The sequence below is a fragment of the Theropithecus gelada genome, chromosome 7b (genome assembly GCF_003255815.1).
Source record: "Theropithecus gelada isolate Dixy chromosome 7b, Tgel_1.0, whole genome shotgun sequence".
NCBI classification, from domain to species: Eukaryota; Metazoa; Chordata; class Mammalia; order Primates; family Cercopithecidae; genus Theropithecus; species Theropithecus gelada.
This window is the reverse complement of record NC_037675.1, coordinates 53,262,644-53,282,118: the sequence shown is the minus strand read 5'-3', so window position 1 is coordinate 53,282,118 and position 19,475 is coordinate 53,262,644. Positions and strand designations below refer to the sequence as shown.

Sequence of the window (19,475 nt, the reverse complement as noted above, 5' to 3'; positions counted from 1 at the left end):
CTCTATGCCACTTTATCCAACTGAAATAATTTATGAGGAACCCTCCTAACTGATGCAGAGATTTTAACAAATGGCATAGTGGCCATACCCTTGATTTGTTTCTTGTCCCAGGGCTGAGTTGATTAAACCTTTGTCACTCCTGCCTCAGCCTCCCGAGTAGCTGAGACTACAGGTGGATGCCACCATGCCTGGCTGTTTTTTCAAACATTTTCTTGCTATGTTGCCCAGGCTGGTCTTGAACGCCTGACCTCAAGCCATTCTCCTGCCTCACCTTCTGGAGTCCTGGGATTACAGATATAAGCCACTGCACCCAGCCTTTGTTACTTAAGGCTACTTCAACTTTATGATTTACTGGTTGGGTAGGGAAATCAGTTTCCTCTTCTCATCCCATAAACCCTTCAGCTTTTTGACTCTCTGTTCCCTTTGCCACAGAACAGATAGAGGCAACATTCCAGACAGAGGCTGCTCTGTCTGCCAGTGTTCCTGATGAAGGTGACATGGTGTGGAGTGGCAGCTGATTTATGATTGACATGTGGTAGGAGTGAGAAGTGTGCCTGTGCTGTTGCAAACCCCCTAAGAATGAAGGGTAGGGCACCTTCTGTTACTACCACAACATCTAGCCAACCCTAACTGACACAAAGAGGTACAGGTATTGGTTGGTGTATTTGTTTCCTCTGGCTGTCTTGAACAAGTCATCACAAACTGGGTAACTTAAAACAACAGAAATTTATTCTGTTAGAGGCTGGCAGTTTGAAATCAAGGCATCAGCATGGTTGGTCCCTTCTGGAGGCTCTGAGTGAGAATCTGTTCCATGCTTCTCTCCTAGTGTCTGGTGGTTGCTGGCAATCTTTGGTGTCCCTTGGCTTATAGACATATCACTGCAATCTCTATTTTCACATGGAATTCTCTCCTGAGTGTCTGTGTCTTTCTGTGGAATTCTCCTCCCTGTGTGTCCAAATTTCCCATCTCACCAGTTAGAGTTACCATAATCCAGTATGATTCCTCTTAATTTGATTACATCTACAAACACCCTATTTCCAAGGAAGGTCACATTCTAAGATTCCAGGTAGGCATAAATTTTAGGGGACCCTAGTCAACCCAATACATGATATGTACGTAAAAATCAGTCTCACTCTTTAATAGACATTACAGTACTTATAAAAATATTTTTATTGTGTAATTATTTTGTTCCAGACATTGAGTTAAATTTCCTCTTTTGATCTTCACAGTAATCCTGAGGTAAGAATTATCCTCTTTATATAGATGAAAAATTGAGGCTCAGCAGATTATGTAAGTTGTTCAATATCATACAGCAAAGCACACAGCAGAAAAAGAACGTGAACTCGAATGTGTTGCCATTAAGTCACAGCCATCTGCATATAAACTACTCAACTGTGGGCTTTGCTCCAAAGGTTGAAATTGAAATTCTTTATGAAATGCCTCTATGACAAAATGAAAGGAAACAGCCTCTTTATGTCTTAGCTCCCCTACATGAAAACAAAGGACAGACTTTCAGTGTGAAGTGAGATCACTTTTTTTCTTCCTTCTTTCTTCTTGTTTGAGCAATAGTCATTGTTACACCAAACAGGAGCTTAGCTGTTACCCAGCGGAGACTGTAAATCAGTGATATCTAAAATTCATTTGTTATGAAGAGAAGCAGCACCGTCCATCCCTACTCATTTGGAACACTCACATACAACTATGTGGCATGAATATTCAAAATCTTTTTATGATACAGGAAGTGCTATACTAGGAAAATTTAATAACTTAGAGTTGCTCACATCTTTATATTTGAACATTTGATTCTGAATGGTTTCCTTCTTAAAATATATTATGTGTTTTATCTTGTTTCCTCAATGAGATTGCAATCTCCTGTAGGCAATGCTCCAACAGTGTCAGAATCCCAGCAGTAATCAGAATAATTGCTAATATTTATCAGCCCTTGCTATGTGTCAGAACTGTGCTAACCACTTTACATACGGTATCTTATTTAATCCTTACAACAACATTATGGGTCACAAGCTATTATCATTCTCATCTTAAATATGTGAAGTGGAGGCTTCATTAAGTGTTTGCCCCAGGTCCCACAGCTCCTGAGCTACTGAGTTGTGAGTCTCAGTGTCCCTGACTTAATCTTCATGAACATTCCTCCTTTCTAACCTGTGGCTGTCTTCCTTGTCCTTTGCCTTATAATGAGTCACAGCAATAGTCTGCTTAGCAGATCTTTCTGCTTTCTGACAATCCCTGCTAACATTTTGCACACAGCTTCTTTTACATTCCTATGCCTACTTCTACGAAGATTTCCCCACTAACTCCAGAAAATCTCTCCCTTTTCTGACCTGTTGATTCTTCCTCCAGAGATATCTCTAATTTGGCTCCCTTCCTGTTATCTCTATTGCAGCTACCCCAGTTCATACTGCAGTCTTCTCTCTTTGTGATTACTAAAATAACTTCTTAAATAAAAAGCAATTAGTTTGGATTACCCCAGGGGTCCACAGATAGAATTCGGGGGGTGGTATGTGAACTTCAAATAATACAAAAAATTTCCATTTTTATTTTTCACTAACCTCAAATGGAAATTTAGCATTTCCTCTCATTATAAATATAGACAACACACTGTAGTAGCCTTAGCAGTACATGTGACTTGGCCACTGATAGAAACCAGATACTTTCAATCATATTATATTCATTGCAGACACCTCAACATTGCATTTATGTTCATCCACCTTATGACTGTAGGCCTATAGATCTTACATAATCAGTTAACAAAGGAGTACGTTTGTATAACTACATCATATATATTTTTAAAAATTGATATTTTAAATATTTTAAAGAATATTATTTAAAATGTTTTATAAAAATATTCTAATGACCCTCATGTCAATATCATCGGTTTCTTTTGTATTTAAAAACATAATTCTGAAAAGGAGACCATAGGCTTCAGCAGACAGGCAATTGAGTCGAGAGCACAAAAATGTTTAACTATCTCAGTTTTAAATGACTTCCTATGTTCATAACTGTGCAGGAGTAGTATTCTCCATACTGTAGCTGGAAAGATATTTTAAAAATATAAGTGGATTCCTATCATTCCCCTATTTAAAGCCTTCAATAACTTCTCATTGTAATTTGTAGAAAACCAAAACTTTGTAAAACAGCCTGTGGGTATTGACATGTTCTGGGCCTGCCCCTCTCTCCAAGTTCATGTTGTAGCATTCTTCCCTCTCACATATCGCCTTTACTTTTCGAAAGCTCCAAGTTCTTTGTTTGCCTCAGAGTGTCACATATTCAGTATCTTATAACATTCTTCTCATCATCTCCTCAATGGGTTGGCTTCTTATCTTCCTTCAGAAGTCAGCAGAAATACCACCTCCTTGCAGAACCTTCACTGATCGCCTCATCCACAGTGACTTTCCTCATTATTCTCTCAGAGTACTTTCTCACATTCTTTTCTTTCACAGAAAGTTATAAATTGCTATCATGATTTATAATTATGGACATCGTCTGTTTATTTGCCATTTAATATTTGCCTTTCCCTTTAGGCTCTGGGCTCCACAAAGGCAGGGACCACACCTGTGTTATTTACCACCACATAATCAGTGCCTGGCACATATTCAACACTCATAGTAACTGCTGAAGGAGTTCTCAAACATAATCTTCTTCAACAGATATTTCATGCAACAAACATTTACTGAGCATCTAATATGCCAGGTGTAGTCTGGATACTTGCAATAACCAGGGAACAAAATGTACAAAGATGCTTGTCCCTGTAGAGCTTGTATAGCATTCTATACTTCCGATTTTGACTGTGATGGAGTAATAAGGGCCAACTAAACTGTCCTGCCTCAAATTAAAAACTGGGCAGAATATACGAAGAAATCATTTTTAACTGTTAGACGATAGGCAGCACAGAGGAGTGATACCTGAGAGAAGGGAGATAAGATAAATTCTACAGTTTCCCCAGCTTACTGCCTGCCACTGCACAGGGAGGGAGTACCCAGACAGAGTTCAGCAATCTCCCTGAGTTGAGGAGAGAACAGCAGAGAAGAAAGAATTACACTGGGGGAGAGAAAGCTCTTAAGGCCTCTGGAGGATTCATCTTGAGTCTTTAGTTAAAAACTGATTGGCACATGCATAGGAGAAAACCACTTGAGGCTATGCAAAGAATATCAGGAAGGAGAAAGTAAAACAATCCTGGAGATCACATAGGGACAGAGTAGAAAGGCTTCCTAGCACACGAGACATTAAGTAGAGTCCTAGCAACAATGCATGATGATAGTAGCAGACTGTAAACCACTGAATAAAAGAGCAAATTCCTTCCCAAATTCCAAATACTTTTTAACTTCAAAAAGAAAACAAATAGGTTTGTGTGGAGAAATCTGGAAAACACATTAGTCAGGTGATGAAACTTAACATTACCAGTCAGTGACAATTTGAGATAATGTCCCATTGATAGAATAGAATGAAATGAATACTCATTAGTTCTATGATATTAATGCCAAAGTTTTGTTACCTGAATTTAAATGTAATTATCTGGCAAACCCAAACTGAGTGACATTCTAAAAAACGGTCTATAATCTCCAAAAGTGTCAAGGTCATGAAGGTCACGGAAGTCTAAAGAACTGTGCCAGACAGGACAACTAAATGCAACAAATGATTCTGAACTCGGTCCTCTCGCCAAAAGGGACATTACTGGGATGATTTGCGTACTTCAATGGGATCTCAGGATTAGAAGGTAGTAATGGGTCAATGTTAATTTCCTGATTCTGATGATTGTATTATGAGTATGTAGAACAATGTCCTTACTTGTAGAAAATACACATTACAGTACTCAGAGGTGACAGGACATCTTTTGACAACTCTCAGCTGGTTCAGGAGAAAACAAAATTCTTTGCAACATACATGCAACTCTTCTGTGACTTTGAGATTATTTCCAGAATAAAAATGACTTTGCAAAAGAAAAGGAAAAGAGAAATTAGAGATGGTGGATATAGATGATTTTTTCAAAGTCATACTGCAAAAAAATGTAAACAAATGAGGCAGTTGCTGGAAGGGGAAGTGGAGGGATCAAGAAAAAAAATCAAATTTTATTTAAGATGAAGAAATAACACCATGTTTGTATGATAATGGAAATGATGTAGAGAATCAAAAACTGATGATGCAGGATAGGCAGGAGGTGGAAGAATAAATTGCTGGAGGAGGTTTCTTGGTTAGAGAGATGGGATCTACTGCACAAGTGAAGGACTTCACTTTTGATCACACCAAGGATCTCCCCAGATTAGCAATTGCTAAAATCCTGCTATCCAGCATCCTCACCAAACCAGACTGGGACTGCGAACCAGGAAGTAAGGAGTTGTGGGGGTGGCGGGGGGGTTTCTCTAGACAGCTTCAATGAAGGCTACCGGACTGTGATTCTAGGCTCCAAAAAAACAGGAGAATTACCTAGGAAGACTGCTTGACAATGCCAAGAGGAAGCAGTTGTCAGTAAGGATAAAAACCAGACCCCCAAGTTTAAACAGAAGGTAGAGATATAATCCATCTTCATTACATCTGAAATTGAGACACATCTTAAAATTGATGTTGCAAAATGCTTGCAAGCCATCAGGCAAAAAAATAAGCCTGGACAAGCTGTCATTGCCTATACACATGGGAAATTGCCTCTGCATTAAGGGTATCAGTCATAAAATCATGGCTTCAGTTGGGTTGCCTGCATTAATGGAGCCATCTAAGGTTGACTTAACTTTAATTTGTTTTTTAAAAGGATTTCAAAGATTATACTGGCTGGAGGCTTGAGACGGGAAGTGTATACAGAAAAACAATCCAACTGTTTCCTCCTACTCTGTACTCATACCACTCTACATACTTCTTTTCTGATACCAGATGTGTGGGTTTTCCCACACCAAGCAATTCTCTGGCCCACCTGGGTGTCCTACAATTTAATTTAATTCTGATACTATCTATGTGGAGATAGAAATAGATCCCACAGGTTAAAAGTTTAGTCTCACAAGACTGTCCCCGCCCCATTTCAAATGCCAATAGCAAGTAATAGGCCCCCAGGTTACTCACAACTTCTGTCCGACATGGGAACAAATCAGAGGTTCCCATGGCTACCTCTTCAGGTTGGATAATTTGCTAGAGTAGCTCACAGAACCCAAGAAAACAGTTCACTTGCTACCTCCAACTTATTGCAAAGGGTATTTTAAAAGCTATAAATGAAGAGTTGGAGAAAGAGATATATAGGGTGAGGTTTGGAAGGGTCATGAGGGTAGGAGCTTGTATCCCCTTGGAGTTGGGGTATTCCACTTTCCCAGCAGGTGGATGTGTTCACCAACCCCAAAAATCTCAGATCTCCATTTGTTGTTGTTGTTGTTGTTTATTTTTAAGACACACAGTCTCCCTCTATTGCCCAGGCTGGAGTGCAGTACCATGATCATAGCTCACTGCAGCCTCAACCTCTTGGGATCAAGTGATCCTTCTGCCTCAGTCTCCCAATTAGCTAAGATTACAGGTGCACATCACCAGGCCCAGATAATTTTTAAATATTTGGAGACATGGGGTCTCAGTTTGTTGCTCAGGCTGGTCTCAAACTTCTGGCTTCAAGCTATCATCCTGCCTCAGCCTCCCAAAGTTCTGGGATTATAGGTATGAGCCACTGTGTGTGGCTCTGAACACTGTTCTTTTGGAATTTTTATAGAGGGTTTGTCATGTAGGCATGATAGATTATTAGCTCATCTAGAAGCCCACCAAGAGTCGCCTCACTGAAACAAAATATGCTCTTATTACCCAGGAAATGACATAGCTCTTAGAAATCAGGGTCAAAGACCAAATACGAGAACGAAGATTGTCTTAGCCCCCTTATTTACAAAGGTTTTAGGAGCTCTGTGTCAGGAACTGGGGGCAGAGACCAATACATATATATCTCTTACTACTTCACAGCATGTTATTGTAACAGAGTATATACAGGTCTGGCAATGTGGGCAAAGACAAAAGAAACTGCCTAATCACTGGGAGGAGATCACAGAATTTTCAAACAAGGAGAGGTTGGTCTGATATTTATTTAGAAAGTTCTTTTACCAGGTCAAAAGCTGTTGGCTACTTTATTTATTTTTTTATTTTTAATAGAGATGGGTTCGCCATGTTGGCCAGGCTGCTCTCGAACTCCTGATCTCAGGTGATCTGCCTGCCTCTGCCTCCTAAATTGCTGGGATTACAGGCATGAGCCACCCCACCTGGCTAATTGGCTACTTTAAAGAAAGGCTTTATTTTTCTTTGAATCATTAATGTGTAATTCAAGTCAGGAAAATTAAAATCTATGTCAAGCAGTGTAAATGCAAGAAAATTCAGTACTCTCTCATGTGTCTTGAAATTATACTAAAAATATGAAATGTGCTATGGAGAGCAAGATCACTAATGTAGGGAATGAAAAGCAGAAGTTATCATGATGCCTGCATCACCATGATGCCTGTATGATCATGATGACTGCACCACTATGATGATGGCAGCACTATGAGGTCTGTGTCACCATGATGACTGCATCACCATGATATCTGTATCACTTTGATGCCCTGCATCTCCATGATGGCCTGCATCACTATGACGACTGCATCACCATGACGTCTGTAACAGCATGATGACTGCAACACCTTGATGCCATACATCACCATGATGGCCTGCATCACTATGATGACTGCATCACTATAATGTCTGTGTCGCCATGATGACTATATCACCATGACAGCATCACCATGATGATTGCATCAGCATGACATCTGTATCAGCATGATGACTGCAACACCTTGATGCCCCACATTACCATGATAGCCTGAATCACCAGGATGTCTGCATCACCATGTCTGCAATACCATGATGCCCTACAGATCACCATGATGGCCTGAATCACTGTGATGCCAGTATCACTGCCAGTGGCCAAAGGTGAGTCTAAAGGATTTTTCCACTATGATTGTGAAGAATGCCCACAATCAAACTTTGATTGTGACACTAGAGAAGGTATAATTGTGTGAACAAGTGTCCACTATTTTTGTATTTATAAAATCATGTGTGACTCTTCTAAGTTGTCTTCTTCTTCCTGCTCCTTCAAGGTGATATTAAACTGAATGTACTTATTGATAGGATTCTTTTTAAAGGAAGTAAATAATTTGCAAAACAGTCATTAAGCAAAGTATATTATATGTATTTATTTAATGAAAGAAGAAAGACATTCACTACTAGCATTAAAATAGTTACATTTTTAAGAAGGGAGAGTTTATCTGGTATAAAAACTAGGCTATTCAGAAAAATTCACTTCCCAGAGGTTTCAAATTACCAAAGTTATATAGTACTACTTCTATTGCTGTTAGATGTGATGCACAAGGCTAAATATGTACTTGGTAATTAATATCTATTGAACTTTTAAAAATTAATCAACCATCATAAAAATGAAGTTTTATGCTTCATTATTAATGTATGCCTTACTTCAACTTTAAATGTGTTTGCTTCATTTTCAGCAAATTAAATGAATTAGCATTGGCCATCTTTGAACACAGCCCTTTCCTGTATTTAGTCCTTTGATACACTTTACTGATTTTATCATCCCTGATAATACTGTCAGTTGACCTAGAAGGAGGACTGTATTCCATTTTTCCTAATAAAATTGAACACAAGCATTTTAGGGAAGGGATACTCTCAGCTGAAATGCTGGAAAAATACTCAAAATGTCCTAAAACCTGGAATACATGTCCTCTCTCTAGTTCCAAGCATGGTATCTAACTGGACCATTTCTCACTACAGGGTTCCATGAAGTTCAATTTCAATCTATTATCATAATCATCATAAAGATGACTTAATCATTAGACATGTCCGTATTCAGCTCACTAATTTATACATATTTGTCCTCGTTGTCGAGAAAGTCAGTCTGTTCTTTTTATATGTTAAAGTGTTTTAAACAGAAGGCACACTATAAGCGCTAGATACTTATGATCATACAATGATATGAAACAATTTATCTTTCTTTAAAATGACTAATTCCATCCTTTAAAAAAATATTTAATTTGAATTCCCCATTACCACAGTTTTATTTGTCCAGTTACATTCATGCTTGGAATCTCCAAGTCCATAAATGTAATTGGGAATGTCATGGGGAATATAGTAATGTTTTGTTGTATGACACTCTTAATATACAAATTTAAAGCTGTCTACTAAAAAAAGTTTTTACAAAATGCTTGTGCACCCCAGTACCATGAAAGATGCAAACAAGTGGACAACATGGTCTTTGAAAAGGACTATGTAGTTTAGGTGGAAATATTTGATGAAGATGAAACTAATTAGTAAATTGATTAGTAAATATGATCAGAATAGAAAAAGAGATTCATGAACAAGTAGGAACTTGAGCTGACCCCTAAAGGAGGAATAAGATTGGCAGAGGCAAAGACATAAGGGGGAAGGGTATTCTCAGTGAGAAACCCAGAATAACCAGGGAGGTGACACTTTGCATAGCACACTTTTAGAACAATAAAGGGAATCACTTGGAAAGGTCTGTGGTGAGTATATGGGAGAAATGAGACACTTTTTCCTGTGGGGTCAATTTATGGAACAGCCAATTAATTAAGAAGCAATAATTTTACCCATGCTCCTGGCCTTGCATCTTATATCTTTTGCTCTTAAATCTACATTATTTTTCATAGTACTAATAGCAACTCCTGCCAAAGAGCATCTTTCCAGCTTACAATGATTCCCATTCCCATTCCCATTCTTCCAAATGGGCAGGTTAATTCCTAGGGTCTATGTCTGTATAATGGAGTTCAATTCGAATGTCAGTTGATTAAAGCTGGAGACAGCTCATTCTTGCTGGAACAGAGATGGCACTCTAGGACTATGTGCTATGGAGACTGAAAAGGATTGAATCAAGCCATCTCTTTTTTCATGGAGCTGGAACTATGAGTTGTGATCCTGGGAACCATAGGCAGTCATCTTGTGCCTACTATATGGACCTGGCAGCTAAAAAATCCCTTCTTCTCAGGAAAAGGAAGAGGCAGACACAGAGAGAGAAGCAGAGACAGGTGATGGAGCACTCGCAGTTCTCAATGGCCTTGCAGTTCTCGCTTCCACTGCCTATTCAGCCACATTTCCGCTCTTGGATTGAGACATCCTGTATCTTTTATAATCAGTACTTCTTTCTGCTTAAGCTAGCTTGGTGTAGATTCCTATTATTAGAAACTCAAAGAGTCCTAATACAATGATGAATAAAGAGATTTACCAAAGCCCTGCTGTCCTTTATTTTGTGCATGTTCCCTCCTCTTGTGCTCTAAGGACAAGGTTTATTTCATTTTGTCTTTGGTTAGTGTTAGTGTGAGTCTATTGCTGTTTCATTCATCCAGGTGTCACAGTCCACAGCCCCTCTCTCCCCCTTCCCCTAACTCTCTTCCCAGTTTCGTTTTATTTCTCTTTAACCTCTGTCCTTGAATGAAATCCTAACAAAGAAATACAAAGAGGCTGGGAGTATAATTTATACATGCCTGAGGCTTATGAACAGATAATGGGTTCACTTAGTCCAAATCTCCCAGGGTCTGTGATGTAAAGGAATAGAAAACAAGAAGGCTTAAAAAAAAACCATGTTATTCATGTGACTATGTTATTCACAGAGTAGGGCTACTCTATGCAGCGTAATTTATTCCAGGGGTCACATGAGGGATAAGGCCACCGCCTGCTTAAGAGACCCTCAACAACTCCAATTCCAGCTGTGTCCCCAAATCCTCTTCTTAAGAGTCCTATTCTTTGCCACCTCAGTTGCAGTAGGTTCTGCCAGACATATATAAAGCCATTTCTATCCTTTATAGCTTGAGGAGGTCACTACTCTCATTGGAAAATCATAAGCCTGGGATCTTCAGAGAGAAGCCCCTTTCTGCTGACAGGATCGTGTATGGAAAGTAGGTGGAGAAGCCTGAATGCTCAAAAGCCTTGAAAAGACTTCTAAAGGCAGATAACCAAGCCCTAAACTAGCTAGCTGACAACCACGTCAACACAGTCAACGTTTTATCCAACCGCTCAACTAAAAATAATCTGTCACTTCACCACAGCAAGCCTGCCTGGCTCTGAGGTACACAGCAAATGCTGAAATGCAGGCTGTTGCTATATTTCTAACAATGTAAGGTCCAGTGGCGTCAAGTGGGATTCAGAGATTTGAATGTGAAGATCACCTAGGAAGGCAACTACTCACATCCAGTTTTTCAGATTCATGCTTTGCTTCCTTTTTAGTAGTGATTTATTTGTGTCTCTTCAAAGGGCAATCAGAGTGTGGGGCTGGCTTCTGACGACATTTGGTAACTATGCTTCTTGGATATCTTGTTTGCATCAATAACAGGCCTTGTTCAATTTTTTTTGTAGCCCCCAACTAGGTCAGGGATCTCTGAGAGCAAGAATCATGTTTTTGTCTATCTCCATCTCTTTAGAACCTAACAAGCCCTTGCAATTTAGAAAGCTCTCAGTAAGAGAGCTTTATATAAGTAAATGAATGAACAACTGAACAAACAGCAAAAATCCAATCTTATGATGAGGATCTAGGAAAACTTTTTAAAGGATCTAATAACTTGATCTGAATCTTTAATGATTCAATGCAAAAGTCAGGTAAGTAAAGCAGCAAGGTAGAGGGGCAAAGGAGATTGGATGTTCTAGGTATTTGAAATTTCCTTCAAAAGAATTAAAAGTGGTTCTACATGGCATGCAGAAAAGAGAGCAGGAATGAAGCTGAAGAGATGACAGGGGTCAGAGGAACTTTGTATACACTGCTAAAGGGTCTGAATTTTATTTTACTGGTAATGGGGAATCATGAGCTGATTTTCAGTGAAGAGGAGTATAATTAGATTTTCTTTTAGAACATTATATTTGGCAGGAATATGGAAGGTAATTGATGGTGGGGATGGAGATGTGTTGAGATGGAATTGCAGACAGCAAATAGGAGCCCCTTGCATTCAGTAATTCAGGAGAGGGATGATAAAATCTAAACTATTTCTGAAAAGCTCCATTTCTATTATTTTTCTTCTGCTGTCAGTTTTCATCACCCATAAGCACATCACATCCTCCTTTAGGAACAGTAACTGGGGTGCTGAATATTAACAGAAAACATCAACCACAGTAAAGCTTCGCAAACTTTTATCACAGTTGGACCACCTCAAAAATCAAAGTGGTATTTTCCAGAAGGCCCATGGGCAGAACCTCCTCTCCCTCAAAAATAACTGAATGGCCCTTTCTGATTTGACAATCCATGGGCCACCTTACTTCTCTCAGCAGTTATTGTGCCCACCTGTCGCCTTGTGCTTTTTCAGCAAGATAGTGAAAAAGAAGAAGCAAGAAAAGAGGAGAAGAGGAAGATGGCAAAGGAGCAAGGTAAGGTCCCTTTATTGATCTCAGTCATGAGTAAAGAATAAGAATTAAGGCTGTTGAAAGAAGAGCAGGAGCTGATTAAATCCTGTGGTCCATTACTAGGCATCAAATTTTACAAAGGAGATTCAGGATAAATGGGAAGACGTCCATGGGTGTTTTCTCATCTTACTTGTAGAGCAAGAATAGCTCTCTCTTCACTCTCTAGCACATAACTGATGAAACTTAGCAGCAGCAAACTCCTTCCCATAGGATAGTGGTTCTCAACCTTGGCCATACATCGAAATGAACTGAAATATTCTTTTCAAAAAATACTGATGCCTGAATCATACCCCAATAGATTCTAATTTAATTGGTTTGGGTGTGGTTCGGTAATTGGTCCTTTTATAGAGCTCTCTGGGTGTTGGGAACGCACAGATGAGCTGAGAACCACTGCTGTAGCCCAGGGGTCAGCGAGCTTTCTATAAAGCACCAGAGAGTAACTATTTTAGCTTTGTGGGCAATATGGTCTCTGTTACAACCACTCTACTCTGCTGTTTTAGAGTGAAAGCAGTCATAGACAATATGTAAATGAGTGTGTTCCAATAAAACTTTATTTATAAACATAGGCAGTGGGCTGGATTTGGCCCATGAGCTACAGTTTATTGACCCTGTCAGACTCCAAAGGACAGCTGGATTGCCCAGGTGCTGAATTAAGTATGGAGAAAATAGGAAAAATATTCTAGTTTTAAAAGGGCATTTGGAAGAAGGTTGTAGCTTTATCTTAGTACAATGAGATATGTTTCCAAGTTGCATTTCATAGAATTCTTGGGTAAGGCATTTTACTTCTGGGGCAGTAAAGTATTAATGGTTAACAAAAATTCACTTTGCCACCATGCCATAGCCATCTATTAATAATGACAGCATATTAGCCAACGTTTCATCTGAAAACTACCAACAAAGGGTCTGAATTTGAAGTCTTGGTTCTAGGTGCATTAGCCCCGGCTTACGGCAAAGCTGTCAGGTTAGGTCTGGGGAGGGAGAGGAAAAAAAGAAACACATAGACTTCTGAGGGAGGCAAGGTGTGACTTTTGTGTTTTGCAGGAAAAAGAAATTCAATAAAGAAGAAAAAACTTATAATGTGCAAGGATAACTAGAAGGGTTAGACACAAAGGATAGATATTTAGCCTTAGAACCTGAACCAGGACAGAAAAAATTAAAAACCAAATGAGAAAAAGGTTTCCATGAGGAAAGGGAGGGGAACTAGTACACTGATATATTTCATATGTTCTCTAATTTCTGTCACTGGAATTTAACCATGAGCCTGTTTTGCTTTTTTGTTGTGTTGCGTTATTTGTTTTTAATTCTACACGGGAAAGAGGATCTAACTTACTCTATTGTTTTATGCTGGAGGAGGGAAAGATACATTAGAAATGAACTTCTGCCTAATCTTTAAGATGCTCTCCTGTCATTACTGGTTTTATCCCTCTCTAGGAAAGAGTGGTCACATGACAGATGATGGCAAATCACGTGCCTTAGACTCAGGCTAGATGAAGTGTGGGGTTAGGCCATCCTCACCTTTATCCTGTCGATGTTGGCTTCCATCTTAAGCTGTTCTACCAGCTTCCTGGCTTGTGCTATGCTGGCGGTGTTGTTGCTGGCCATCGGAGTGCTGGATAGATCTTTCAGAAACACTAGAAAAGAAAACAAAAAGAAGATTGTATCAGAGAATTCACGAGCCAGCAAATGTGCAAGTTCATTGCAAATAGGGGATCTCAAAGCAGTGGCTGTAGCCAGGCCCGGCTTCTCCAGCCCTCTCCATCCACGGTCAGTATTATCTCAGATTGGCAGGCAGACCAGAGGTTGAGGTTTGATTTTCCAACTCTCCCTACTTCCCCATCCCTTCTTCAGAGGAAAAAAAAAAAAAACACACACACACACAAAGAATATTACCAAATGTTCTCCCAGTGGGCTCAAACCCTATCCTTCTGGTTAACTGTGACCACTTCAGCATATTATACTACAGAGACACTATAGTGGGAGGCTTGGCTTTTCAGTGTCACTTAATCCAGCATTGTTGTAAATAACTATTCCTCCCCACTCTATTTGAAATTAAGTTTGAGTCACAACGATCTACTTTACTCATAATTCCTCAGGGACATGTCTATCATGCCAAGTGGGAGGGATTGCCATGCCTAATGGTTAAATATGTCAATTAGTTCACCAGTGTTACTCTAAATGAAGTACAACAAACTTATTAACTTATTTCTTTTATAAATCTGGAACATAAACATTTTGAGAGTAGAGTTCTTGGCTGGGCATGGTTGCCCACGTCTGTAATCCCAGTACTCTGAAAGGTCAAGGTGGGAGGATACCTTGAGGCCAGGAGTTTGAGAGTAGAGTTCTGTTCCTATGCAGACTGTGAGATGGTTTCTTTGTCTCTACCATACCTCTCTCTCCATGTGTGCTCTCCTTCAAATCCTATCCCACATTCATTTCTCTTCCAATCCTTTCATATTCATGAATATCCCACATTCATTTCTCTTCTAATCCTTTCTTGATATACCATCTCACTTTATTATTGTTGTTCATCTTGGAAAATATCTTATTTTATTCTCAATACCCATTTCCCCCACATTCTGAATCAATCTTACTTTGTGTCAAGGTGTCATATGCAATTTTAGGACCATCTGTGTAAATGTGCTCCTTGAGATCACTGATATCCTATTGGATAAAGCAAAACCTAAGTGCTTTGATTTGACTAGAGTGCATGACCCATGAAACAGAAACATTAAACACTGCCTCGTCGACACTAATGGAATCTTGTTCTGAAGATACTATATAAAAATAATGACACCTGCTAGCTTTGGGCAATCTTTTTACCAAAGGATGAAGCAAGATCAGGTTACTTATTTTAAAAAGAAAAAGAGAGAACACACAGAAAAGCTGGAAAAGGAAGAATAACCCATAACAAATTCTGTACATAGATTTTTTTTAACATACCAACTAAAATCAACAAATTATTCTTTTCTTAATGACCAAAAAGCAAAAATCTATGAATTATCTCTTTTGGTACTTATTTCTTGATATCCAATTTTTCAAGACAAAAGAAGAAATTATGTATAACTCTCTGTAACATACAAGTCCCTTCATGGAGAATATTATGTTAAAGAACACTAGAAAATAAGCCACCCAACAACATTTACAGAATAAATTGGAGGATAATTAATTGTTTCCTCAATTTCATTTCTTTTCTTTTCCCTTTTTTTTTTTTTTTTTTGAGACGGAGTCTCGCTCTGTAGCCCAGGCTGGAGTGCAGTGGCCGGATCTCAGCTCACTGCAAGCTCCGCCTCCCGGGTTCACGCCATTCTCCGGCCTCAGCCTCCCGAGTAGCTGGGACTACAGGCGCCTGCCACCTCGCCCGGCTAGTTTTTTTGTATTTCTTAGTAGAGACGGGGTTTCACTGTGTTAGCCAGGATGGTCTCGATCTCCTGACCTCTTGATCCGCCCACCTCAGCCTCCCAAAGTGCTGGGATTACAGATGTGAGCCACCGTGCCTGGCCATCCCTCAATTTATTTTCAAAGAGTTTGGAGACAATAAAATGGGAGGGAAGATTGAAGGAATTTTTGAAATCAGAGATCTCTGAACTCTACTTTTGTACATTTGGAGATCAAAGGAAGGAGAATTGCACGGAAAAACAAAATAATAAAAGGAGACTTTAACAAGTATTTCATCAGCATGGTTAGGGACCCAATCATCGCAGCCTCACAGGGAAATTACATGCCCCACAATTAAACAAACATCTAACAGCCTAGGAAGACTTCACAGGGCCAAGACAGAGCATTGACTTATTCAGAAGAGTAGCCTCTTCTATTCATCCAACGTTGGGTGCAGCCACAATCTACAAGCCCCTGGATGCTGTTCTGTGAAGCTAATGTTTCTGCCAAACTGGAATTCATTCATCACGCTGGAATGCAGACTATCACAGAATTACCAAGTTCTTATTGGGAGATTTAAGATTCTGGCCAGTGACTCTTTTGCCCTGAATCTACATCAGATTACAGGGTGACCTGTGGCAGAGATCACAACTTGCCTTCTAATCCCTCTTCCTTTCTTCTTCATTAGTAACGGGACTTTTTTTCTTCTTAGCGGAGACCACAAGAACTCTGAATTTTAGCTAGGTGTATTTTGCTGAAAGATACATTGCAAGCCTTCCTTGAGGCTAGGTAGAGTTACATTACTAAGTTTTGGCCAATGAGATATAAGCAGAAATGTTCTTGAAGGGAAGAGGTATATGCCTTGTCTCTCCTTCCTCCTGCTACTGGCCTGGGACGCATCTGCATTGATCACAGAAATCCATCTTAAACCTCTAGAATGACTGCTACACTAGGGTGAACAGGAAGGATCTGGGTCCTTCCTGACTTTGTGAAGCCATCATGCCAACTGTGAGATGGCTACCTTTGATGTGAGAGAGAAATAAGTGCCTATCTTATTGATGCCACCATTATTGAGGAGTGCTCTGTCATTAGCCAACAGACCTGCTATTAACTGAGTAAATGACCCATTATTGTCATTCAAGCATCAAGGAAAGTCTGTGTCTCAATGCCTTTCATGCTCCCTGGGAAAAGCTCCATCTCCTGATGGAGTGGCTTGAGGAGGCTGAGATAGAGAACATACTGGTTCTATTGCTGCTGTACCATATTACTACAAGTTTAAGGGCTTAAACAATAGAAATTTACGATCTTATAATTCTGGAAAGCATTAGTCTCAAATGGGTCTCACTGGGCTAAAATCAAGGTACAAGTAGGGCTATGTTCCTTTTTGAGGCTCTGAGAGTCCACTTTCTTTTATTTTCTAGCTTCTGGAGGCTGTCAACATTTCTTGACTCTTGGCCCTTTCCTCCATCTTTAAAGCTGGCAAAGGTCTGCGGAGCCCTTCTCATGTCACATCAGTCTCACCTCCTCTGAAGTCACATATTCCTCTGACTCTGACTTCTGCCCACCTCTTCCACTTTTAAGGACCCTTGTAACTACATTGTGCCCACCCAGATAATCCAGGATAATATACTTTTAGGTCGGCTGATTAACAACCTTAATTCCATCTGCAACTTCTTTGCCATGTAATGTAATGTATTTCTAGGTTCTGGGAATTGGGACATGAACATCTTTGTGGGGGCTGTTATTCTGCCTATCATGGAAGAAGTCCTCTGTATAGGCAGGGAACGGAAGTAGGGAGGCGGGAAGTTGAGATGGAGAAACGAGAGGGATGGGGTAGTAGTCTAGAAATGCAGGAGGGAAAACACATTTGAAACCTCAATGGACTTAAGAGAAAAAGTAAACCTAGGCTTTAGTTTGTGTTCCTAGTTTTAGGCAGCTACACCCTGAATATTCTTCCTTTACTGTATGAACCAGGCAGAGTCGAACACCACTTTTAGAATCAATTAGTGCATTTTTCCCTTTTTTTCACATCCAGCTGATTTCCCATAAAAGCAATGAAAAAATCCCCTCCTGAAGACTGAAAGAATTGTAAAGTACTAGGCCAGTGTTCCAAAGAAGTGTTTATTTTCCTAAGAGGTGACAGTGCATTTGGGCTAAGGGTGAGATTCATGTAAAATGGATACTGGATCCATTTTGGGTTTAGAGTCACGTAGTGGGGGATCTCCACAGGCCAGAAGCTAAAATAGGAGCAACAGAAGGACACCAGAGAGTAGAATCAACTGGTGAAGGAGTAGGGCTGGGTAACAAAAGCAAAAATAGACAAATTGGACTCCATAAAATGTAAAACTTCTGTGCTTCAAAGGACAGTTCAACAGAGTGAAAAGACAGCCCATAGAATAAGAGTAAATATTTGTAAACCACTTAAATGATACAGAATTAATATCGTAAATATGAGACACTTAAAACTCAACAACAAAAACCAATTCAAAAATGGGCAACAGACTTGAATAGATATCTCTGCAAAGAAATATGAGTGGCCAATAAACACATGAAAAGATGCTCAATTCATTAATCATTAGGCAAATGCAAATAAAAACCAAAGTGAGATACTATCTCACACCCATTAAGATGGCTACTATGAAAAAAAAAATAACAAAAACAAGTGTTACCATATGATCCAGCAATTTCACTTATGGGTATAACCCCCCAAAATTAGAAGCAGGGTCTTGAAAAGATGTTTGGACCCTCTTATTCACAGTAGTCATAGTAGCTAAAACATGGAACCAACCAAAGTGTTCATCAAGAGGTGAATGGATAAAGAAAATGTGGTATATACATACAATGGGATATTATTCAGTCTTAAAAAGAAAGGACATTCTGACAGGCTCAAGTGTGGACGAACCTTAGAGACATTATGCTAAGTGAAATAAGCCAGTCACAAAAAGATGAATACTATATGATTCCACTTCTATGAGATACCTAAAGTAGTCAAATTTATAGAGACAGAAAGTAGAATGGTAGCTGCCAGGGGTTGAGGGGAGAAGTGAATTGGAAGTTATTGTTTGATGGGTATAGAGTTTCAGTTTTGCACGATAGAAAGAGTTCTGGAGATGGATAGTGGTGATAATTGCACAGCCGTATACATGTATTTAATACCACTGAACTATATGCTTAAAAATGGTTAAGATAGTAAATTTTATATTGTGCATTTTATCACAGTTTTTTAAAAAAGAAAAACGAATCAGTGTAGAGGTCTTCTTTTAGCATAGATGGAGGGGTGTGTGCACGTATGTGTATGTCTGTGTGTGTGTGAGACAGAGAGAGAGAGATGCAGCGTCCAAATACCTCAAGCTTAGAAGACAAACTTTTTCTTATTTACACACTTAGAAATGGGGGGCCGGGCGCGGTGGCTCAAGCCTGTAATCCCAGCACTTTGGGAGGCCGAGACGGGCGGATCATGAGGTCAGGAGATCGAGACCATCCTGGCTAATACGGTGAAACCCCGTCTCTACTAAAAAATACAAAAAACTAGCCGGGCGAAGTGGCGGGTGCCTGTAGTCCCAGCTACTCGGGAGGCTGAGGCAGGAGAATGGCGTGAACCCAAGAGGAGGAGCTTGCAGTGAGCTGAGATCCGGCCACTGCACTCCAGCCTGGGTGACAGAGCAAGACTCCGTCTCAAAAAAAAAAAA

At 39.7% G+C, this 19,475-nt stretch overlaps 1 protein-coding gene across 10 annotated transcripts in view; it reads right to left on the bottom strand.

Annotated features, from left to right (window-relative positions):
* Nucleotides 1-19,475, bottom strand: part of GNG2 (G protein subunit gamma 2) — a 149,273-nt gene that overhangs the window by 4,737 nt on the left and 125,061 nt on the right. For all 10 annotated transcript variants that reach the window (XM_025392919.1, XM_025392918.1, XM_025392924.1 and 7 more), the window contains one exon: nt 13,927-14,042. In XM_025392919.1, the coding sequence (XP_025248704.1) occupies nt 13,927-14,042 (116 nt within the window). The remainder of the gene's footprint in view (nt 1-13,926; nt 14,043-19,475) is intronic.